This window comes from Bicyclus anynana, chromosome 14, assembly GCF_947172395.1.
Source record: "Bicyclus anynana chromosome 14, ilBicAnyn1.1, whole genome shotgun sequence".
NCBI classification, from domain to species: Eukaryota; Metazoa; Arthropoda; class Insecta; order Lepidoptera; family Nymphalidae; genus Bicyclus; species Bicyclus anynana.
This window is the reverse complement of record NC_069096.1, coordinates 2643994-2665382: the sequence shown is the minus strand read 5'-3', so window position 1 is coordinate 2665382 and position 21389 is coordinate 2643994. Positions and strand designations below refer to the sequence as shown.

At 37.5% G+C, this 21389-nt stretch overlaps 1 protein-coding gene across 3 annotated transcripts in view; it reads left to right on the top strand.

The window, feature by feature from the left end:
* LOC112052487 (calmodulin-A) overlaps positions 1-13506 on the top strand; it is a 76753-nt gene extending 63247 nt beyond the window's left edge. For all 3 annotated transcript variants that reach the window (XM_024091589.2, XM_024091588.2, XM_024091590.2), the window contains 3 exons: positions 811-946; positions 2195-2343; positions 6836-13506. In XM_024091589.2, coding sequence (XP_023947357.1) covers positions 811-946; positions 2195-2343; positions 6836-6867 — 317 coding nt within the window. In that variant the 3' untranslated portion in view covers positions 6868-13506. The remainder of the gene's footprint in view (positions 1-810; positions 947-2194; positions 2344-6835) is intronic.
* Positions 13507-21389: the final 7883 nt, after the last annotated feature.

Genomic DNA, 21389 nt, shown 5'->3' with positions numbered 1-21389 from the left:
TACGGATAAATACACGGCGTCTGAAATTATTCTGTTTTTTTTTACTGCCGCGAATGAGGCCATTTTGGAGGCAAAGTGTCTATGTATTTACGATAATATGACAACGATTTAGTAAACGACATGCTATGTTAAGTATGGAGTTACTTTGTCAAAAGAAACGCTAAAACGTTGCTCGATAGCGATTCATAAACAAATATTGTGTAATTCCACTGCTAACAACGTATTTTTTTTGTGTTTTCCTTGTGGACTACGGAACCATAAAAATTGGACCCAGGCCGTAAAGCTTCCTTTTCTTTTTATTTTTTACAAGCTAGGCGTTGACTACAATCTCAACTGATGGTGAGTGATGATGCAATCTAAGATGGAATCGGGCTAACTTGTTAGGAGGAGGATGAAATCCACACCCCTTTCGGTTTCTACACGACGTCGTACCGGTGGTAACTAGTCACGGCCAAAGCCTCCCACCAGCCAGACCTGGACCAATTAGCCTCAATAGCTCAACTGTAAGAGTGGCCGGACTCATCACCGAGGGGTGGTGGTTCGATCCCCGCCCCGTTGGTCTATTATCGTACCCACTCCTAGCACAGTCTATCCCGACTAGTTAGAGGGGATTGAGAATATAGGTCATATTTAAAAAGATATGGCAAATATTCTTTAAAAAAAAAAAAAAATTAAGAAACCTCTCATCGGTCCAGCCGGGGATCGATACCAGGACCTCCGTCTTCTAAGTCCACTGCGCATACCACTGGGCCACGGAGGCCGTCAAGCTATTTAGACTGCCAATCAAAAATGTTGAATGTACGTTTCCAGAGACTGAGCTACGCGACATGGTGAAGGAGGTAGACCAGGACGGCAACGGAACCATTGAGTTTAACGAGTTCCTGCAGATGATGTCCAAGAAAATGCGAGGCGCAGACGGAGAAGACGAGCTTAGAGAGGCTTTCAGGTACAATGATAATTTTATACTATGGATCGGCTTTAAAAAAAAAAAAAAAGATCGGTTACGTTCCTACAAAATCACCGCAAGTGATCTGAATAACAGGCTACAACACTGAGGACACATGCACAACTTTGTCTTTTATTCCATTATTTTATGAATCTATAGTTTTTACACTTACTGAAAAAAAAAAAAAAGATCGGTTATTTTCCTACAAAATCACCGCAAAAAGTGATCCGAATAATAGGCTACAACACTGAGCACACATGCATAACTTTGTCTTTTATTCCATTATTTTATGAATCTGTAGTTTTTACACTTACTGAAAAAAAAAAAAAGATCGGTTATTTTCCTACAAAATCACCGCAAAAAGTGATCCGAATAATAGGCTACAACACTGAGCACACATGCATAACTTTGTCTTTTATTCCATTATTTTATGAATATATAGTTTTTACACTTACTGAAAAAAAAAAGATCGGTTATTTTCCTACAAAATCACCGCAAAAAGTGATCCGAATAATAGGCTACAACACTGAGCACACATGCACAATTTTGTCGCAATTCCATGATCTTATGTACCTATATATAGTTTTTAAACTTCCTGAAAAAAATAAAAAAAAAGTTCGGTTACGTTCCTACAAAATCACCGCAAAAAGTGATCTGAATAACGGGCTACAACACTTAGCACAATTTTGTCTTTAATTCCATTATTTTATGAATATATAGTTTTTACACTTCCTGAACACACAACTCGACATTGTATATGATATTTAGGTATTTTATTATATAACGTTCGTTATTGACCACAACTAACATTGACTTGACTATAAATTTCCTCAGTTTTCATGCGATAGTAACACATCTAATAGTATTTAATATCATTATTTAGGTACCACAACATGATTATTGACATAAAAAAAGAGGAGTTCTCTCATCCGTATTTTGGCTCCATTTTCAGATCGATTCTAAACTTGATTAAATTCATTAGTCATCCATTCAATTTGTTAAGATCCCCTCGATTTCTCCAGGTTTCCATGATCAGATCCTAACATGATGAATATGGGGAGTATACCATTGAAAAAAAAAATTCAAATCGGTTCAGGCGTCTTCGAGTAATCGATGTACATAACCGGTCTACTTGAGAACCTCCTCCTTTTTAAAGTCGTTTAAAAAAAAATGCTAAATTGCTTTCTTTGTTAGCATAGGGTGCGAGCTAGGGTGCACTAGTTAAATATAAATTGCACAAAATTACAGGGTATTCGACAAAAACAACGACGGGCTGATATCGTCAGTGGAGCTTAGACACGTGATGACGAACCTCGGCGAGCGGCTGAGCGAGGAGGAGGTGGACGACATGATCCGCGAGGCTGACCTCGACGGTGACGGCATGGTCAACTACGATGGTGAGCTTGTCTATCATCATCATCATCCATCAACATCAGCGGATGGACGTCCACTGCTGGACATAGGCCTCTTGCATGGACATCCAAACAACCAAACAACAAACAGCGACCATCCAGCGACTCAAGGCCGCTCTAATCATCATCATTATCAGCTAATTTTAACAGCCTCTACAGGGGCAGGCCTCTCTACTTATAGGAGAGTCTCCTCTCAGAATGACAGGCTAATAGAATCCACCATGCTGATTCAACCATGCGGATTGGCAGACTTCACACACGTAAATAATTGAGAAAATTCACAGTTTTCCTCACGATGTTATCCTTCACCGTTTGAGACACGTGATATTTAATTTATTAAAATGCACACAACTGAAAAGGAGGTACATGCCCCGGACCAGATTCGAAACTACGCCCTCCGAATCGAAGGCAAAGGTCATGTTCACTGGGTTAACACAGGCTTAGGGTGATACTGTTAAATTCATTAACGCCCACTGTCATGTTAATGATAATCATGTTTTGGTGGCGCAGTGATATGCGCTGTGGATTTACAAGACGAGGTCCTGAGTTCTGGCTGGTGGGAGGCTTCGGCTGTGGCTAGTTACCACCCTACCGGCGAAAACGTACCTACCGCCAAACGTTTTATCGTTCCGGTACGATGTAGTGTCTTCTCTTCTTAATCGTGCACTCTTGGCAGAGTGGTCGTGGTTGCAGCGATGAGCGACGCCTTTTGTGCAATGCTCCGCCACTTTTGGCGATTGGCTGCATTTTGGGTACACTCCGCCAAAGATGATTGTGTAGCAGCCTTAACCAAATCCGTCCAGCGGGTTGGAGATCGGCCTCTGGATCTTTTGCCTTGGACTTGCCCTTGCACTACCAACCGTTCTATAGAATCATGATTTCTGGAGATGTGGCCAAAGAACTTTAAGACCCGTAAAAGCACAGTCGACGAAAGCCTTTCTTTTATCTTTAGTTCATTGAGAATGGAAATGTTGGTTCTGAATGCTGTCCAAGGAATCCTCAACAAACGCCTCCAACACCACATCTCCAGGGCATCGATCTTGCGACGGTCTTGTAGACGCAAGGACCACGTTTCCGCACCGTAGAGAAAGATTGGAAAGACAAGACACCTCATAAGTCGAACCTTCGTGGTTTTGGTGATTCTCCTATCTTTCCAAATCTTGCTAAGTTTATCCACTGCCGATCTAGTAATGGCACAACGTCTCCGGATTTCAATCTCACAACCACCAGTATTAGAGATAGTAGAACCCAGATAGATGTAGGTTGGAACAACCTCACAGTTCGCTATTTTGTCAATATCTGGTCTGTTCTGATTGGCGCGGTCCACAATCATTATTTTGGTCTTCTCTCTGTTAATGGCAAGTCCAAATTCAAGGCTAATTACTTCTAGACGGGTCAGCAGGTCTTCTATATCCTCTTTAGTTTGTGCAAAAAGCGTAGTATCGTCTGCATACCGTAAGTTTGAAATATTTCGTCCTCCCACAGATATTCCCTTGTCCCAGTTTTCCAGAACCATCCGCATTATGTATTCTGTATAGGTGTTGAAGAGGAGTGGAGACAAAATACATCCTTGCCGAACGCCAGCTTTGGTCTTCAAACTTGCAGAGTCCACTTTGTCCACTCTTACAGCAGCTGTGCCATCTACGTATAAATGTTGTACTAGATTTATAAGGTGCAGAGGTACTCCCATATCTGTTAATACTTGCCAGAGCTTCTTCCATTTAACAGTATCAAATGCTTTACAGAAGTCTACAAAGCAAATATACAACGGAGTGTTAAATTCTCTGGCCTTTTCTACAATCTGGCGGATTATCAGTATTTGCTCTCGTGTACCTCTACCCTTAACAAAACCAGCCTGCTCCTGAGCAATTTGACGTGACAGATAGGCTTGAAGTCTTGTATTTATGATCTGAAGTAGCACTTTACTTGCATGAGAGATGAGAGAAATTAGCCTATAGTTGTTACATTTCTTCGTTGAGCCTTTTTTATGCAATGGTATGAATAAAGAATGCGACCAATCCATTGGCCAACATCCTGTTTCCCAAATGTTGTTACAAATATTAAATAGGACATCAACGCCTGCTTCACCCATGGCCTTGAAAACTTCAATCGGTATCTCATCTACACCAACGGCCTTATTGCACTTCAGATGCTGGATAGCGGCGCGCACTTCATCCCTCATTATTGATGGTTCCCGATCATTTATTTGATTTATCGGACAAAAGTCATCTGCCGAAGTGTTACCATTAGAAAATAGTGTGCTACAGTAATCTTTCCACACGGTGACAATGTCCTGAATTTCTGTTACTGGCATACCGACGGCGTTCTCTATAGACCAAGTTTTAGGCTTGAACTGACGAGTCAAGCAGCGTACCTTGTTGTGTAGATCTTTTGTTTCATACTTGTCAGAATGTTGTTCGAGTTCTTCACACAACTTTGCCAACGCACGATTTATATCACGTCTACATTCTGCCTGTATGGTAGCACTTATTTCATTAAGTTGGGATACTGACACACCTTTAGCCTTCATACTTCTACGATCTTCCACTAGCTTCCAAGTCTCCATGGACATCCAATGTTGTCTTTTAGCATTGTGAGGTCTAGGCTGCGATTCTATAACTGCTTCTTTGATGTATGTTTTTGCCGATAACCATAGTTCGTTTGAATCCAGTGTGGTCTTGGTTTCTGCTTTCCAAGTGTTATGTTTTTCCACCAGAGATTTCTTAAAGGACTCCTCGTCAAGTATGTGCAGCCTTTTCGTAGTTGTTGCAGGTCTAGCATTTTGCAGCTTTAATCTCAAATTCCCGAATAATAGCTGGTGATCTGAGTGACAATCGGCACCAGGTAAAGTATGTACGTTGGTTATCGAGCTTCTCCATCTAGATCTTACAAGGACATAGTCAATTTGGTTTCGATGTTTACCATCGGGTGAAACCCAAGTGTAAAGACGTCTTACGTGGTGTTTGAATACAGTATTCATAATGGTCATGTTGTTATTGGCAGCAAACTCTATCAAACGCTCTCCTCTAGGATTCCTAGTACCAAGTCCGTATTTGCCTACAATATTTCGGAGACCTGAATCATTGATTGTAGTTCCTACCTTTGAGTTGAAGTCACCGAGTATTAGAAGTAATTCCCGTTTAGGAATCTTAGACATACAGTTTTCGAGTTCATAATAGAACTTGTCTACTTCTTCATCACTCGCAGCAGCTGTAGGAGCGTAAACTTGAACTACATTTACTGGTACTGGAGATGCATTGAGCTTTATGGATATCATCCTATTGCTAACTGGATCATAACCTAGGACAGAACGGTTTAATCTTTTGGGTATTGCAATGGCTACTCCAGAGTGACTGCTTTTATCATTGCCTGAAAAATATATGGTGAATTTCTCAGTATCACGGTGGCCACTCTGTTTCCAGTGAGTTTCACTAATTCCAGTAAAAGTCAAACCGCAACGTTCAATTTCTGATTCCAGAATATGCAGCTTCCCCTCATCTAGAAGTCCTCTAACATTCCATGTGCCAAAACGGAGTTGTTTACGTAGATTGATGCTTCTTCCAGTAGCATGTTTTCCGTGGAGTGCCTGGTCGCCTGCTTCTCCATGGCCGGTAGCCAATTTCACATCCTGAGCCCCGGAAAACTCAGAGCGCCGGTCGCTACGCGGGTCACAAGGCAAACGTTCTCTCGTAACTTTAGTATCCATCTTTGCAACTCTCATGGGAATAAAATAGTCGCAGTGGTTTCCCGTTGCCTTCTGCGCTAGGTCTTTTAGGGTTTATTTGGAACCCAAGGTCACTACAGCCTCTTCTGATCAGGTGTCTGATCAGGTGTATGGCTATACCGCCAATAATCGGTCGCCAGAGCCTCGTCTGTTGTCTAGCAGGGAGCACCACAGTAGTCAATTGTCCACTGTCGTCATTAGACGCGTGCAGGTGAGGATGACAGTAGGGTCGGTTAAGATGGTAAGCACCGTTCTCCCCTTACTCCCCGATGTAGTGTAGATACCGAAATTAGTGTGGATTTTCATCCAACTACTAACAAGTTAGCCCAATTCCATCACTTACCTTCAGGTGAGATTGTAGTCAAGGGCTAACCTGTAAAGAATAACAAAAAAAAAATCATAGGATATTATGCGGCAGCTTTTTTAAACTTTAAAGAACTTTAAAGGTTCGAAGGGTTGCCACGAAGCTAATAATCTGGCGCCTCACAATTCATGATATCTTGCAGAAAATATCAAAAAATCAGGTTTTTTACTTGGGAATTGAGGCTCTGGAGCCTTGAAACCTCGGTCCAGACACACAGACACATAGTTGTAAAAATATTATTACATATAATACATATAATATTTTGGCATCGAGAGCTTAAAATAATTGGAGTAGAATTATAATTTGCTTTTTTGCAACGTTGTAGAGATGTTCAAAAAGGTTTATTGATAGAAATTAATAGTTTACTTATTAGAAATTTCCCATTTCAGAGTTCGTAACAATATTGACGTCGAAAAACTAGTATGCAGAGCAAAGGCCGAGGAGAGATCGCCCCCCACCGCGGCAATGTCCCTATTCGGACCTCACCAAGTACGGGGGGAAAGAAACTCTTATATAGTTGCCATGACAACGGCCAGTGTTTACGTGTGGACACTATGTACGCTGTGTGGGAGTTTGCACGTGTGTGTATGTACCTTTACAGGTGGGTGTGAAACAAGCCTAATGTATCCCAACGAAATGACTAACGTGCGGTATGAACGGCCTTCGCGAAATGATCGTTAATATTTGGTACAATTTTATATCGAAGTGACGTACCTTTTTATATGTAACATATATTTTTTTTATTTTCTGCATAGCTTATATTTCACCGAGAATGCATTTTTTATATTTTGTGTGCAATATTTTCACGATTAAAAATAAATAAAGCAAATATTTGTTAATTCTCTCCTCACGTTTTCACGTTGATAATATTTTCGTAAAACGAATCTCATTCTAATGAAATGTTGCCATTTCAATAGTTTGCGATGGGTTTATATTCACGGTGATTTACATCTGGCACAAATATACATAATAATACGATGTGACGTTAATGTATTTCTGCGCTTTAGTGACGTTTTAGTCGACTGTCGATTGTCGATAGCATAACAAGCTTAGGGACTATGTACATTTAAGCGTGTTACCTAAAAAACAAAATGCCTAAATGCTTATAATGAATTTAATGAATCATTAAATTATTAGCGAACTGATAATTTTAATTCTAGTATCGCTAGCAAACCCGGTTAGACGCGTAAAAAAAAATTGTTATGATTATTTTTTACAAAGTTTACGTATTGCAATATATTTTGATATTATAAATTGTGTCGTGGTTGAAAGAGTGACTGTCAAATCTTGTAAAAAAATCCATTAATATTTTACAAGCAGTATGCATGGCCATCTGTATATACTGCGGGTGTAGTTGTGATGTTATTTGACTTTGAAATAACGCGTATTTTTGTACGCCTGTCACCTGTGACACTTCTATGCTGTTTTTTTTAAGTTCTTAGTCATTTTATAAGCCAATATTTAAATATTTGTGTAAAAATGTGTCATTATCGATAATATAACAAGTAATATATCTACTCATTGTAGGTATTTAAAAATAAATACTAAATGTATAGAATTAGTATAAAGATGTGGTAAGTTGATAAACTAATAAAATAATAATTAACTAAAACAGCTATAGAAGTTTCACAATGTATTTCTTAAACAAAATTCGCATTACCTGTAGGAGGATTATATTGATGTTTTATTGTGTAACTGATGTTTTAATAATAACAATAAACTTAAATTAAAATACAATGTAAATGAGAATAGGACCAAATCGAGATCTCTAAAAAAATCAATTTTATATATTTTAAAATAAATAACAAAACAATTTAATCTTAATAAATAATACATCTATCGATAATTATGTATCTATCTTAAATAATACCTATTACAACACTATACAGATTTTTTTTAAATACAATCACACCATCAATGAGATACATTCAATTATGTTCTTTAAAAAAACGTCCTATTTTCATTTGTATCAACAAATGAAACGTACTATATATAGTCCAGGAGTCAGTGTTCAAAAATAATAGTTATATAATTATATTAATAACTAGCTTCTGATATATTATAATACTAATCATAATAAAATAATTAAAAAGACAGTGTAACTAATTCTTAGCAATGTTAGTGGTTAACAAAAAGTTCGTGTGTTTAATTTTTGACATGGCAACTAGAATCGTAACAATTCAGTGTTGTAGAAAGTGATTAAAGTTCTTTATAATTTTTGTCTTTATTTTAAATGTTATTAAAGTCTACATTAGTTTGACTTATTTGATAGTCTATGGTCTATGGGAGGTACTCGTATGTATATTCTATGGTCATTGGTGATAATATGCATTATGGTTAATATGTTTTTTGCGTTACATAGTTAACATTATGGTTTGTTGATAAATATATATAAATGTATGTATTTTGTTGATAAAGTAGTTTTTGGGAATCTTATAATGGTGGGTTACATAAACCATTATGTACGAGTAGATGCCTGTGTGTATTTGTATGGATCATAGAGATTGTAGAGTTATGTCTAGTTCAAAATAACTCACTATTTAATTGAAGTAAATATAAATTGGAATAATTTTTAAAATAATAGTTAATTGATTTCATTACATACGACGACTCTACCAGCTATCTATCTATCTATAGCTATATAGGTAGCTATCTACTACTCTAACTCAGCATATAGTCGTTTTTTTGAACTTTATAACAAACATTTTTGTGTCCAATTTTTAATTATCAAAGATTTTTTACAACAGATTTCCTCGCGATCTGACAGATTTCTGTTTTTTTTTACATCAAATTAGAGTATTTAATGAAAAAGGATAACAAACAGGAAGACAAACAAGAATCAGATAGACAGTATAATAATTATAGATAGCCAAACATTTTTTACAATTATAGCAGTGCGTTATTTTACACTAGACAAATTAATAATGGTGTTAGAAAGTTTGTGTAAATTTAGAATATGTAACGGTTTTTGTTAGTCTTCCAATTGGCGAAGGTTGACTGAAAAAAAATTGTAAAGTTCATTAGTGTAACTATTTAAAAAAAATGTCTGTAAGAATATGAATTAAATCATATGAGTAAATTTAAATCAACGCGCATCATGCTTGTGTTTTGTTATAAATAAATATTTAAAAAACAATGGAATGGATTGAAAACCTCTCCTGGTTATAATTTTGTATATTCCCATTAAATTTTACACCGGTTTTTCGTATTTTACAAATAAATTTGGCTTACATAAATGTTTTGACGCAAAATATTATAATATTTAAAAAAGAAATCTCGACCTTGTTTAGTGTACCAATGTAATAAAATAAATTGGTCGGGCAAATAACGGAACGTATAACGCTCAAGGGTAACTGTCAGTTTTGACAGATAATAAAAAAAGCGTTAGCTTATAGCGATCTCTGTTCTGTGTATTACGAATTATCCAACTGTCAATATCACTTGTACGTTCAGAAGAGCTATTTTTCGCCGATATTTCTGTGTTTTGTTTCGTCCGTTACAAATATGAAATTGTAATTTATATTTACACTTCCGAACGTCGTCCACGTGTAACCCAACACGCCTCACCATTATTCTTGAATTAATCAATATATTGTTGAAAACCGCATTAAAATCGATTGTGAGGCTTAAAAGATCTATAAGTAGATCTATAAGTAGATATAATTAAAACCTCAAATGTATGACAGGCAAGCCTGAAACGACGAAGATATCACAGGCTCTTTGACTATAATAATTATATTTCAGTTACATTTAGCAATCGTGAAAAAAATTATAATTATTTCAGTTAATAAAAATTAAAAAATATAAATTTGCCAAGATAAGCGAAAGAAATACATTTTTAATATAAGATAAATTTTATTGGTTAAAAAAACTATTTATTTTATAGTTGGTAATATGTGAAACATTGTAAATTCTCATATCAAAATTGTTCAAAATTATTTTGTGTAACATTTTTTATTTACAATATATCTAATAAATTAAAATTAGTTTTACGTAATGTTACCAGAAAAAAATATTTACCAAAAAATTATTAATATTAAATTTTATTTCCTTTATTAAATGTTATTAATTCGCGATTAAGTGTTATATTATTTGTGTACAATAAGGACAATAAATCTAAACAAAAACGTTAACATTAAAGTCAATTTACAAAAAGAAATAAAAACATACGAATATATTTCTGGAATTCATTTAATGAAAATATCTACGTAAAATTACTCCGCATATCAAATGCAATAAATTAATAATAAAGTGAATGTTTTATTTATATATAATAATAATTGTCAAAAAGAATATTTACTTGGACTTCATAATTATTATTAAATAAACTATTATTTTTGTATGTACTCGTATGTATAAAATTAAATGCTAGCTACAGTAAAACTTATTGTGTGTTGGTCACGATTTTTGCTTCAAGTCAAGCCGTCATGCACATCCTGATCAACACGATTAGTTGTTGTCAGCGTCCGATAAAACTGATCGTGTGTTGGTCGCGATCGGCATAATGTCATGTACACGACCAACATACGATCAGTTTTATCGCTTGTCAAGTCCTTAGCGCTGCAGGCATATTTACTTGATCGTCAGTGGGACATTACCGGACGTCATACCAGCAGCGCTGCAGGCTTGTGAGCAAATCGGACCGTGGGTGGCTAGCATTAGAAATGCTTAAAAATTTACTGTTGTATTTAAAAAATACGGTATTTTAAATTTAAGTTATATAATCGGCGTATGGTTTAAGCAACTATAACAATCTGAATTAGAAAATGTAATAAAAATGAGGTTTTTTTATCAATAAAGTTCAGTGTTGTAGTAATTATAGTAAAATATATGTTTCTACAATTATAAACTTACTAAATACAATTCGTGCGCTATAGCATGAAGGGTGACAGTTCGTTTCACTCTTGAAAGTTTGTCTCGAATCACGATAATAGTACGTATTATGAACGTCATAAGGCAACTATCACCCGCACCATGCTACAGCGCACATAGTACAGTGACCTTTTTTTTATTATTATCGTCAGAGTTAGCACGGAATTGCATGGCATTACATCGTGCTAACTGCCTCTAGGGTATTTCCCATTTCTTTTTTCCTCTTTTTCCTTTTCTTCCTTTTCTTCCTTTCTTATCATTATTTTTCGGAGCATTTGTGCATATTTCTGCCACTCGCCTTACACCACAGTACAGTGACCTGCCTCATATTTAACTTAACTTCAAGTATAAAAGTTGAATCGAGTAACAACGTATTTGCTTGGATTTTTCACAAAGGAGTAATATAAACGTTGGACAAACGAAGGCGTGTTATTCTTTACGCAATTAGGTCTACTTTTAACAAAATTAAAACAACTTTCTGAGACGAATATCTTAGCATACCCTGGATTCATCGTACAGTTGCCGTGTCTATTGTGTGGCAGAGAGACTCTAAACAGAGCCTGACACTTCTAGTTTATAACATGTCCACACTCTTTTTGTCTATTCGTTGTTCGTATGATTGGATTCATTCATGTATAACCGAAGAAACGGTTCTCCCTTGAAAATGGATTACTATTATTGGGACGGTCTATTGGTATGTGTATTTGACCCTATCTTGAATGAAATATAAAAAATATCTAAATATATAAAACTCAAAAGTGACTGAATGACATAGTGATCTATAAATGCTCAGTCCAAACCACTGGTCGGTTCGGGCTGAAATTCTTATCAGATCTGGCATGCAGGTAGCACCTGCATGCCAGATCCGATAAGAAAGGATTTTGATCAATTCTACCTCCTAGAGGATAAAATAGGGGATGAAAGTTTATATGAAACTTTGTAAATTTTGCGGCGATTTGACTGACATTTGGAATGAAAATAGATTTTACTCTGTATTAACACATGGGCTACTTTTCATCCCGGAAAAAACCATGGTTCCCGAGGGATTTGTGAAAAACGGAATTCCACGCGAAGTCGCAGCCGTCCGCTATTACGATATAAACTAACACGAATTGAAGCTGTATCTCTATTATATACAATCACCTCCCAAAGCGGCCATTGTTCAAACTTCATATTGGCTTCTGCACTTAATAATAACAGGAGCAGCTTTTAAAAAATATGGAGGTCTGCCCAACATAGGCCCCTTTTTTCCTTTCTTGTTTTCCAGATTCCTTTTCCGCATATGGCCACTAAAACTTAGCCGTTGTACATTGGTCCATTTGGTGCTAGTCCTCACTGGACTCACTCCAGAGTCCAGCCAACCGAGCTTGCTACAACTTAGCCAAACGAAACTCAGCATTTAAGCATAACATGTATCGGTGTTTCTTCTTCCTCCATGCATGCTATGCACACAGGACTGTCGGTTATACCTAGAACCGAAAAGTGTTTATTTAGGCCTCCTTCATGGTTTAATATAATTAGTACTACCCGCACCTTAGCTGTTTTCGAGGCAGGTCAATGTAACAAAAAATATGAATAATTTTTTTGAGTTGTTTTTAGTTAAAATTTTCCCCTTTTTTATTTTTACTGACTTACTTAATTAATTAACTTAACTGAGTTAACTCTACGAATAAATACTGCATGAAAATCAGTTCAGAAATAGGCGTGAAATTACTTTTTTTGCTCTTTTATTTGATTTTTTCCATGCCGATGCTCGGTACTGTATTTAATATCTGTAATTAGTACCTACGTTATTTTGTAATTCTAAAGTACCTACTTGAGAGAGATTTAGATTTCTAGAAGTTATATGCCACACTGTCGTTACAATGATTCGCTAAAGTGTAAAGATAAGAACATAATTTTATTATATTTTAACTATAAAAACATTTTTTTATTTTGTGTAATATTTTATAGTTATCAAAATGAGTGTTGCAATGTAGTTCATAAACATTTTTTTTTAATATGCGATAAGAGTCTGTTGTTTTTTGTTGTATATTTAAAAAGAAATGTTGGTATATTGATGTGGATTATTACATTATGAACCATTATAAAATTACATGTAATATGCCAGGTAGGTAGATCGATGTACTTAGAATATACAAGCTTGGTATGAAAAGACATTTTAATAAAATTGATATGTGATTACTTATTTGTTTTGAATTTATTTTTTTTCTCACTCGACAACGGCGAAGTCAAGAAAGGGTTATGATTTTAGCAGTCTAACCACGCAGTTTTTCTAGTTTAAACCTACCTACTAATATTTTAAACGTTTGTTTGTTTTGTTTTAACTCTTTAACGACGCTACTACTGAACCTAATTTTACGAGGGTAGGTACTCGTATTTTTGTCCAGATGAGATCTGTCATAGAAGTTCTACTTATACTCCGCGCCACAAAACAAGTCCTGTGGATGCGGTGCTAATGTATAAATGGTGCTCATTGTCATTTGGTAATGGCGCTTTATTGTCATTTTGTAAGGCGATGTCAATTTTAAGTTCATTGATGACACTCCCACGATATTCGGGTGACGGGAGGGGAAGAGCTGCGCAGGAAGCCCCTGCGGACCATCGGGAGTGTTACAAACGAATTTGCCAAGCTATAGTTCAGGTTTTAGCCGTGGGACTTTTTTCGTGGCGCGGAGTATTGGCTATTGCGTCTCCTGCGGCAGTCTGCAGTCACCATGACAGTGACATGTCGTCCGTGGACCAATGGAATGCCGTGATGGGCACACGCCTATCACGCGTCACGCGCCTGCGCTGTGGGGTCTTGACGGTGATAGCTACAATACTATGGAAGACAACTTATTAAATGAAAACTTTTTTCAGTGCTTTTATCCACCCTTAACCTTCTGAACGTCTTTTTTAAAATCATTACAAGTAGTCTTTAGTAGTCTTTAGTAGTAGTCAAGGGCTATACTACAATCTCACCTGATGGTAAGTGATGATGTAATCTAAGATGGTAGCGGGCTCACTTTTGACGGTTTGGTGGTAAGTAGCCACGACCAAAGCCTACCACCAGCCAGACCTGGACCTATTAAGAAAATCTCTATCAGCCCAGCTGGGGATCGAACCCATAACCTTCGCTTAGTAAATCCACCGCGTTTACCACTGTGCCATGGAGGCCGTCGGAAGCCGTCTTGGGGGAAGGAATGCGATAGAGAATAGCAGTGAAAAAATAGTCAAACTGAAGTAAATGTACTCAAACTCTATATAGGGAATATGTATTAACATGTTTTTTTTTATATTTTTAATCTATTTTTGACTAATAAGCTATGATAATAATAGTATAAAGTAAATTCGGAAATAAAACATAGTTATTTTCTCCAAAATGAACAATTAAAATATCCGATCGCCTGAACTTGTTAACGTGTAAAATTAACGTCACTTTTCGAATAGTGAAAGTTTCGACATCCCAGCAACTTTTAATAACAAAAATTCATAATTAAAAATTTTGTGATTATGAATAAAATTACAATAGATTACTATTAAAACAAAAAATAAACAATTTTTATCTTAAAAAAATAATAAAAATTGTCATAAAATTCCGCTTCCATATTTGTTAGCACGATATACAAGAAGGCACGTCTCGTACTACATAGATAAGCAGTAATTAAACACTTTAATTTTTCAAGTTAAATGTACTCACGGTTATTATCGGTTAATTATCACGTTTTAACAACAACAAACAATAGGTACAATACTTTTATCGCTGTATGACATATCCGTACAAAGATGTATCAATAATTACAGTTAATCTTACTACTCTTATATCTAATGTAATATAACGAGTAATTCTTGTGTAAATATAATAATTCTTGTGTATATAGCAGATTTAAGATAGATTTGTTGAATTAGATTTTAGTAAACTAAAAACGTTGTCATTGATTGATACAATTCTATCTTTTATTTTTCTTTTAACAAATTCAACAGGATTCAAGTTTTGAAAGTTTTTTTTTTTTTTTTTTTTCAAGACTTTATTTATTCCTCATCTTTTTATAATAATATGAATTCCTTACCCTTTTATAATAATATGAAGAAGAATAGAGACGGCAGTGGTCCTACGATCTCGAAGACATTATTTAAACTCTGATAAGCTAGCCACTCACCATCCTATAAGCCCACATGCCTGCAGCGCTAACGGCTTGACGTCCGATAAAATTGATGGTGTGTTTGTCGCGAACGAACACACGATCACTTTGCAATTGCACGTTGTAGAGTCAACATCTTTTAAAGATGCTCCGGTTTCGGTGTGAAATGTACATAGAGAGTATTTTGTCAGACCTGGGTGTCGGATAGGTTCGTCAGCTTTTCGCGGATGATATAAATATTTTAGAATTTAAACTATCGTGAGTGTTATTCATATTAAATGATTATGAAACACGGCTAAAACTCACGTGATATTACGTCGGAGTATGCCCGACTAGTTTCGAACCCATACGGGGCCCTTAGTCATGAGCTGGTTCTTGCATCGCGGCACGATCCAAACTGCGAAGCGGCTGCGCGACGCGCTGCTGCACGCATTGCGCGCGCGGAGAGGGGTTGAGTGGTGGGGAGTGAAGGTTCCGTTACACTCTCCGACGGTTCATTAATGTCATCTTCATTAGACTCGTCTTCTTGTAAGCAAACCGAACTAATGCTATCTTGTTCCAAGTTTGTAGTATGTGACAATGAAAGAAATAGCGGTTTCCACGCTGTGGGCAGCAACCATCCATGATCCCGATTAAAATTCGGGTGACGACTAATTTCTATCGCTTCACGTATCTTACGAGGTACTAGAAACTTTTCCCTTGACAATACAGAAGCCTTATCAAAACGGATATAATGAGTCGTACCCGAAGCTAGAACATGCTCGGCTATTGCTGAACCGTCCGTGTCCACATTCTTCATGCTCCGTATGTGTTCCTTTACTCTTGTAGTGATGTTACGGCGAGTCTCACCGATGTATGATCTACCACAGTCACACGGAATCTTGTACACCCCGGGCACGTTCAGCGGATCCCTATCCTTAGGCGATCGCAGTATACTCTTCACCAGTGCAGGTGGACGAAACCGCGTCACTATGTCAAATCTCCGTTGGAGATAGTGGCTGATTTTGTCCGTCACGCCCTTCACATATGTTAAGTACACTGGTGACCGGTTCACACAGGACGGTTTCCGCCTAGTTGTTGTTTGTGCCCATCTGGAACTCTGACGCCAACTATAGCCATTGTTCTCCAGCGCCTGTCTCACTACTCTTAGTTCGCACTCAATATAGGGTGGGTCACAAAGACTTAGGGCTCGATTTATGAGGCTTCTTGGTACCGACGATATCTGCGACGGATGGTGGTGCGAACTCGCATGGAGATATCTGTTGGTGTGAGTCGGTTTTCGGTACACCGTTGTATGTAATTCACCACCAGACCCCCGGATCACCATCACGTCTAAAAATGAACCGGTCACCAGTGTACTTAACATATGTGAAGGGCGTGACGGACAAAATCAGCCACTATCTCCAACGGAGATTTGACATAGTGACGCGGTTTCGTCCACCTGCACTGGTGAAGAGTATACTGCGATCGCCTAAGGATAGGGATCCGCTGAACGTGTCCGGGGTGTACAAGATTCCGTGTGACTGTGGTAGATCATACATCGGTGAGACTCGCCGTAACATCACTACAAGAGTAAAGGAACACATACGGAGCATGAAGAATGTGGACACGGACGGTTCAGCAATAGCCGAGCATGTTCTAGCTTCGGGTACGACTCATTATATCCGTTTTGATAAGGCTTCTGTATTGTCAAGGGAAAAGTTTCTAGTACCTCGTAAGATACGTGAAGCGATAGAAATTAGTCGTCACCCGAATTTTAATCGGGATCATGGATGGTTGCTGCCCACAGCGTGGAAACCGCTATTTCTTTCATTGTCACATACAACAAACTTGGAACAAGATAGCATTAGTTCGGTTTGCTTACAAGAAGACGAGTCTAATGAAGATGACATTAATGAACCGTCGGAGAGTGTAACGGAACCTTCACTCCCCACCACTCAACCCCTCTCCGCGCGCGCAATGCGTGCAGCAGCGCGTCGCGCAGCCGCTTCGCAGTTTGGATCGTGCCGCGATGCAAGAACCAGCTCATGACTAAGGGCCCCGTATGGGTTCGAAACTAGTCGGGCATACTCCGACGTAATATCACGTGAGTTTTAGCCGTGTTTCATAATCATTTAATATGATATAAATATTTTTTATCTAAACCCATGATCAGTTTTATCGGACGTCAAGCCGTTAGCGCTGCAGCATGTGAGCTTACTTGGCTGTCAGTGGCTAAAATTATAATAGAAGGTTATATTTTCAATTTTTACTTTTTTATTAGACTTACTTCTCAGGCGATAGGCGTTAATAAATTTTTTAGCAGTTGCACTATTAGAGTAAGTGCCGGAAATAGCCATACATATTATGTAGTATATGAAAGCTAATAGTTTCAGTAGCCAGCCTATGTTCCGACAGGTCAGTATAGTAGCGAATATAGTTTTTTTTTAATTTTGTTTTTATACTCGCGCTTGACCACAATCTCACCTGATGTGGCTCAAGTTATAACAAGATGCTTATTCACCTTCTTCTTAAAGATGCCCGAGAGTCAGATAGTTCGATACCCTAGCCATGCGTCTAGAAACACAGAAACACAGAAAATAAAAAAAAATCAAACCGACTACCTTTCAAAGCTACCACCGTCTAAACACACACACACTTTCATAGTCTGGCTATGCAAGATCTCTTTCTATATTATATCTTGTCTGGATAGTAATATCCTTAATGTGTTTTTACTTACAAGGAAAACCATCGTTTACGAAACCGGTAACAACAATATCATTTTGTCCTTTAGTCTGAATACCTCGTAAAATGTATATATTTACAATATATTTACATTTTACAGTGCGATTGCATCGGTAGGTACTGAGGTACACTGTTTATTGTTTTAAATTTCAAAATTCATTTATTTCAAGTAGGCTCAGTTTACAAGCACTTTTGACACGTCCGTTGACTATCTGTAAAGATTCTACCACCGGTTCGGAAGGTTCTGCTGAGAAGATACCGGCAAGAAACTCAACAGTTGCTCTTTTGGAATGAAAAAGTCATACTGTATTATAATTTACAATTGATAACAATTACAATTTCTTATAGTTTTACTTCCTGTGTGAAGGTGGAAGCTGATCCAATGGCCTCCAAGCACCTTTATCGTTAAGGAACTCATCAATAGTAGTAACCTCGACTAAGTAAATGTTTTTTTAACACATTCAAGTCAAGTCCATCACAGTCTTGGGGATCTTGTTATAGAAGAGTACGCCCAAACCTACAAAAATTTTGTTTAACTCTTTGGAGACGATATGCAGAAATAACTGAAAATAAGATTTTAGAAAACTTTACTTGAACATAAGTATTAAATAAAGTTTCATGATGCTATTTTCCGAGAAAATCCTATTAAGCAGCAACCCAGACCTATTCGAACGATATTTTTTATATCTCGCAATTGCCAGTTCCGAATCTATCTCTGTTTAACACGATACTATAGCAAGAGAAAGATAGAGATGAATTCAATAGTCAATAGTCATTTCATTCAATTAGGCCATTGACCAATTAGTTTACAAGCACTTTCGAAACGTCAGGTAATACTACTAATATTATAAACGCGAAAGTAAGTATGAATGTATGTTTGTTATTCTTTAACGCCACTACTGAAGCAATTTGGTTGAAATTTGGAATGGAAATAGATTTAACACGTAGGCTACTTTTTATTCCGAAAAAATTCATGGTTTCCCGAGATTTGTGAAAACTGATGATTTTGATGATATGAATGTTTGTTACTCTTTCACGCCTTGACTACTGAACCGAATTAACAGAAATTTGGTATTGAGATATGTTATAGCCTGGATTAATACACAGGCTACTTTTTATCCCGGAAAAATCCATTGTTCCCGAGGGATTTGTGAAAAACTAAATTCAGCTTTGTCCCAAACGTGCTTTAGTCCGAGAAGAGCCCACAACAAACTCATACATTCGAAACTCGAATTTGCGAGTTATAAAATGTCGTTAAAGTCAATATAAAAAGGTATAAAAAGGTTTTACCAATATCATAGACAAGGAAAGGCCAACTCAGTCGCGAAGTAAGATACTTATCGTAAATCTAAGCTTTTTTGCTATTAGGTTACTGTTACTGATAATGATTATTTATTTAAGTTATATTCAATCAGTTCGATTTTAATAGCCGATTTTTTTTTATAAAGAATAATTGCCATTTTTTTTAAATATGACCAATATTCCCATTCCCTCCAACTTGTCGGGAAATACTATATTGGGAGTTGGTTTTTTTTTTTCTGTCTGAGTAGGTGCCGATAGCTCCCTGCGGAACCACTACGGCGTCACCGGGGGGGTTGGGCGAGCGCAGAAGCATCGCCTGATGTGACCCGAAGGCTGAAAGAAAGATAGAGGACGGAACGGCTCTCTAAGGGCGTCTCCTATGAGACTCGGACCTCGGCTTAGAGGGCCACTCTGGAGGAGGTAACCGTGACCTGAGTGAATCAGTCCGGACGCCCCCAAGATCCTGAGTTATATAACCCACGTCCGGGTGACGTTAGATATCGGGGACCTCGTCTTCGCCGGCGAAGACGCTGTGTAGCTTGTGATTGTGTTGCCTGGGAAGCATTGTCGGTTGTTATGTCATCGTCTGGATCGTAAAGGACGTTCTTGGGACGCCTCTGCTTGCAGTTAGCGTTTAGGTTGGGAGTGTAATTGCAGGCCTCAACCACTAGTTGGTTGGGATGGATGGCAGCTCTGTCAAAATAGTTTTGAAAGAGTGGGAGTTGGTTCGACAATAGAGCCGTGATAGCCCAGTGGATATGACCTCTGCCTCCGATTCCGCAGGGTGTGGGTTCGAATCCGGTCCGGGGCATGCACCTGCAACTTTTCAGTTGTGTGCATTTCAAGAAATTATATGACACGTATCTCAAACGGTGAAGGAAAAACATCGTGAGGAAAACTGCAGCGAAGCAGAGAATTTTCTTAATCTTCTGCGTGTGTGAAGTCTGCCAATCCGCATTGGGCCAGCGTGGTTGCATGCCCCGTATCGAATTCGAACCTATGGAATAGGATGCAGAGGTCATATCCACTGGGCTATCACGGCGTATTCACCAAAGTATAATTTACTAAAATGAAACTTTATTCTAAGGCTAAGTATGTTTATATTTAATTACATTTTTCAGTCATCTATTCGTTATTGTCATGTATTTCGTGCGACCTCTTTCCTAATGTGAAGGTTCTGTACGACAATGACCCTGCTTCGTGAGGGCATTTTCTATTTTATCAATCAGTATACTTAATTAAATAATTCCCAATTATATCTGGGTGACCAAACGTTGTACTTACGCAGTTTGTTTTGAAGTGAAACTTCTATGCTCTTCTAAATAGCTATGTCTCTCTCCTTATCATCTTCTAGCGCTTTTACTATTCTTGTCATCTTCAAGCGCTTCTTCTTGTCCATGGCTAGGTGGAATAGTTCTCTTAATATTCTTGTCATCTTCAAGCGCTTCTTCTTGTCCATGGCTAGGTGGAATAGTTCTCTTAATATTCTTGTCATCTTCAAGCGCTTCTTCTTGTCCATGGCTAGGTGGAATAGTTCTCTTAATATTCTTGTCATCTTCAAGCGCTTCTTCTTGTCCATGGCTAGGTGGAATAGTTCTCTTAATATTCTTGTCATCTTCAAGCGCTTCTTCTTGTCCATGGCTAGGTGGAATAGTTCTCTTAATATTCTTGTCATCTTCAAGCGCTTCTTCTTGTCCATGGCTAGGTGGAATAGTTCTCTTAATATTCTTGTCATCTTCAAGCGCTTCTTCTTGTCCATGGCTAGGTGGAATAGTTCTCTTAATATTCTTGTCATCTTCAAGCGCTTCTTTTTGTGCATGGCTAAGCGGAATAGTTCTTTTACTATCATTATCATCTTCAAGCGCTTCTTCTTGTCCATGGCTAGGCGGAATAGTTCTCTTACTATCTTTATCGTCTTCAA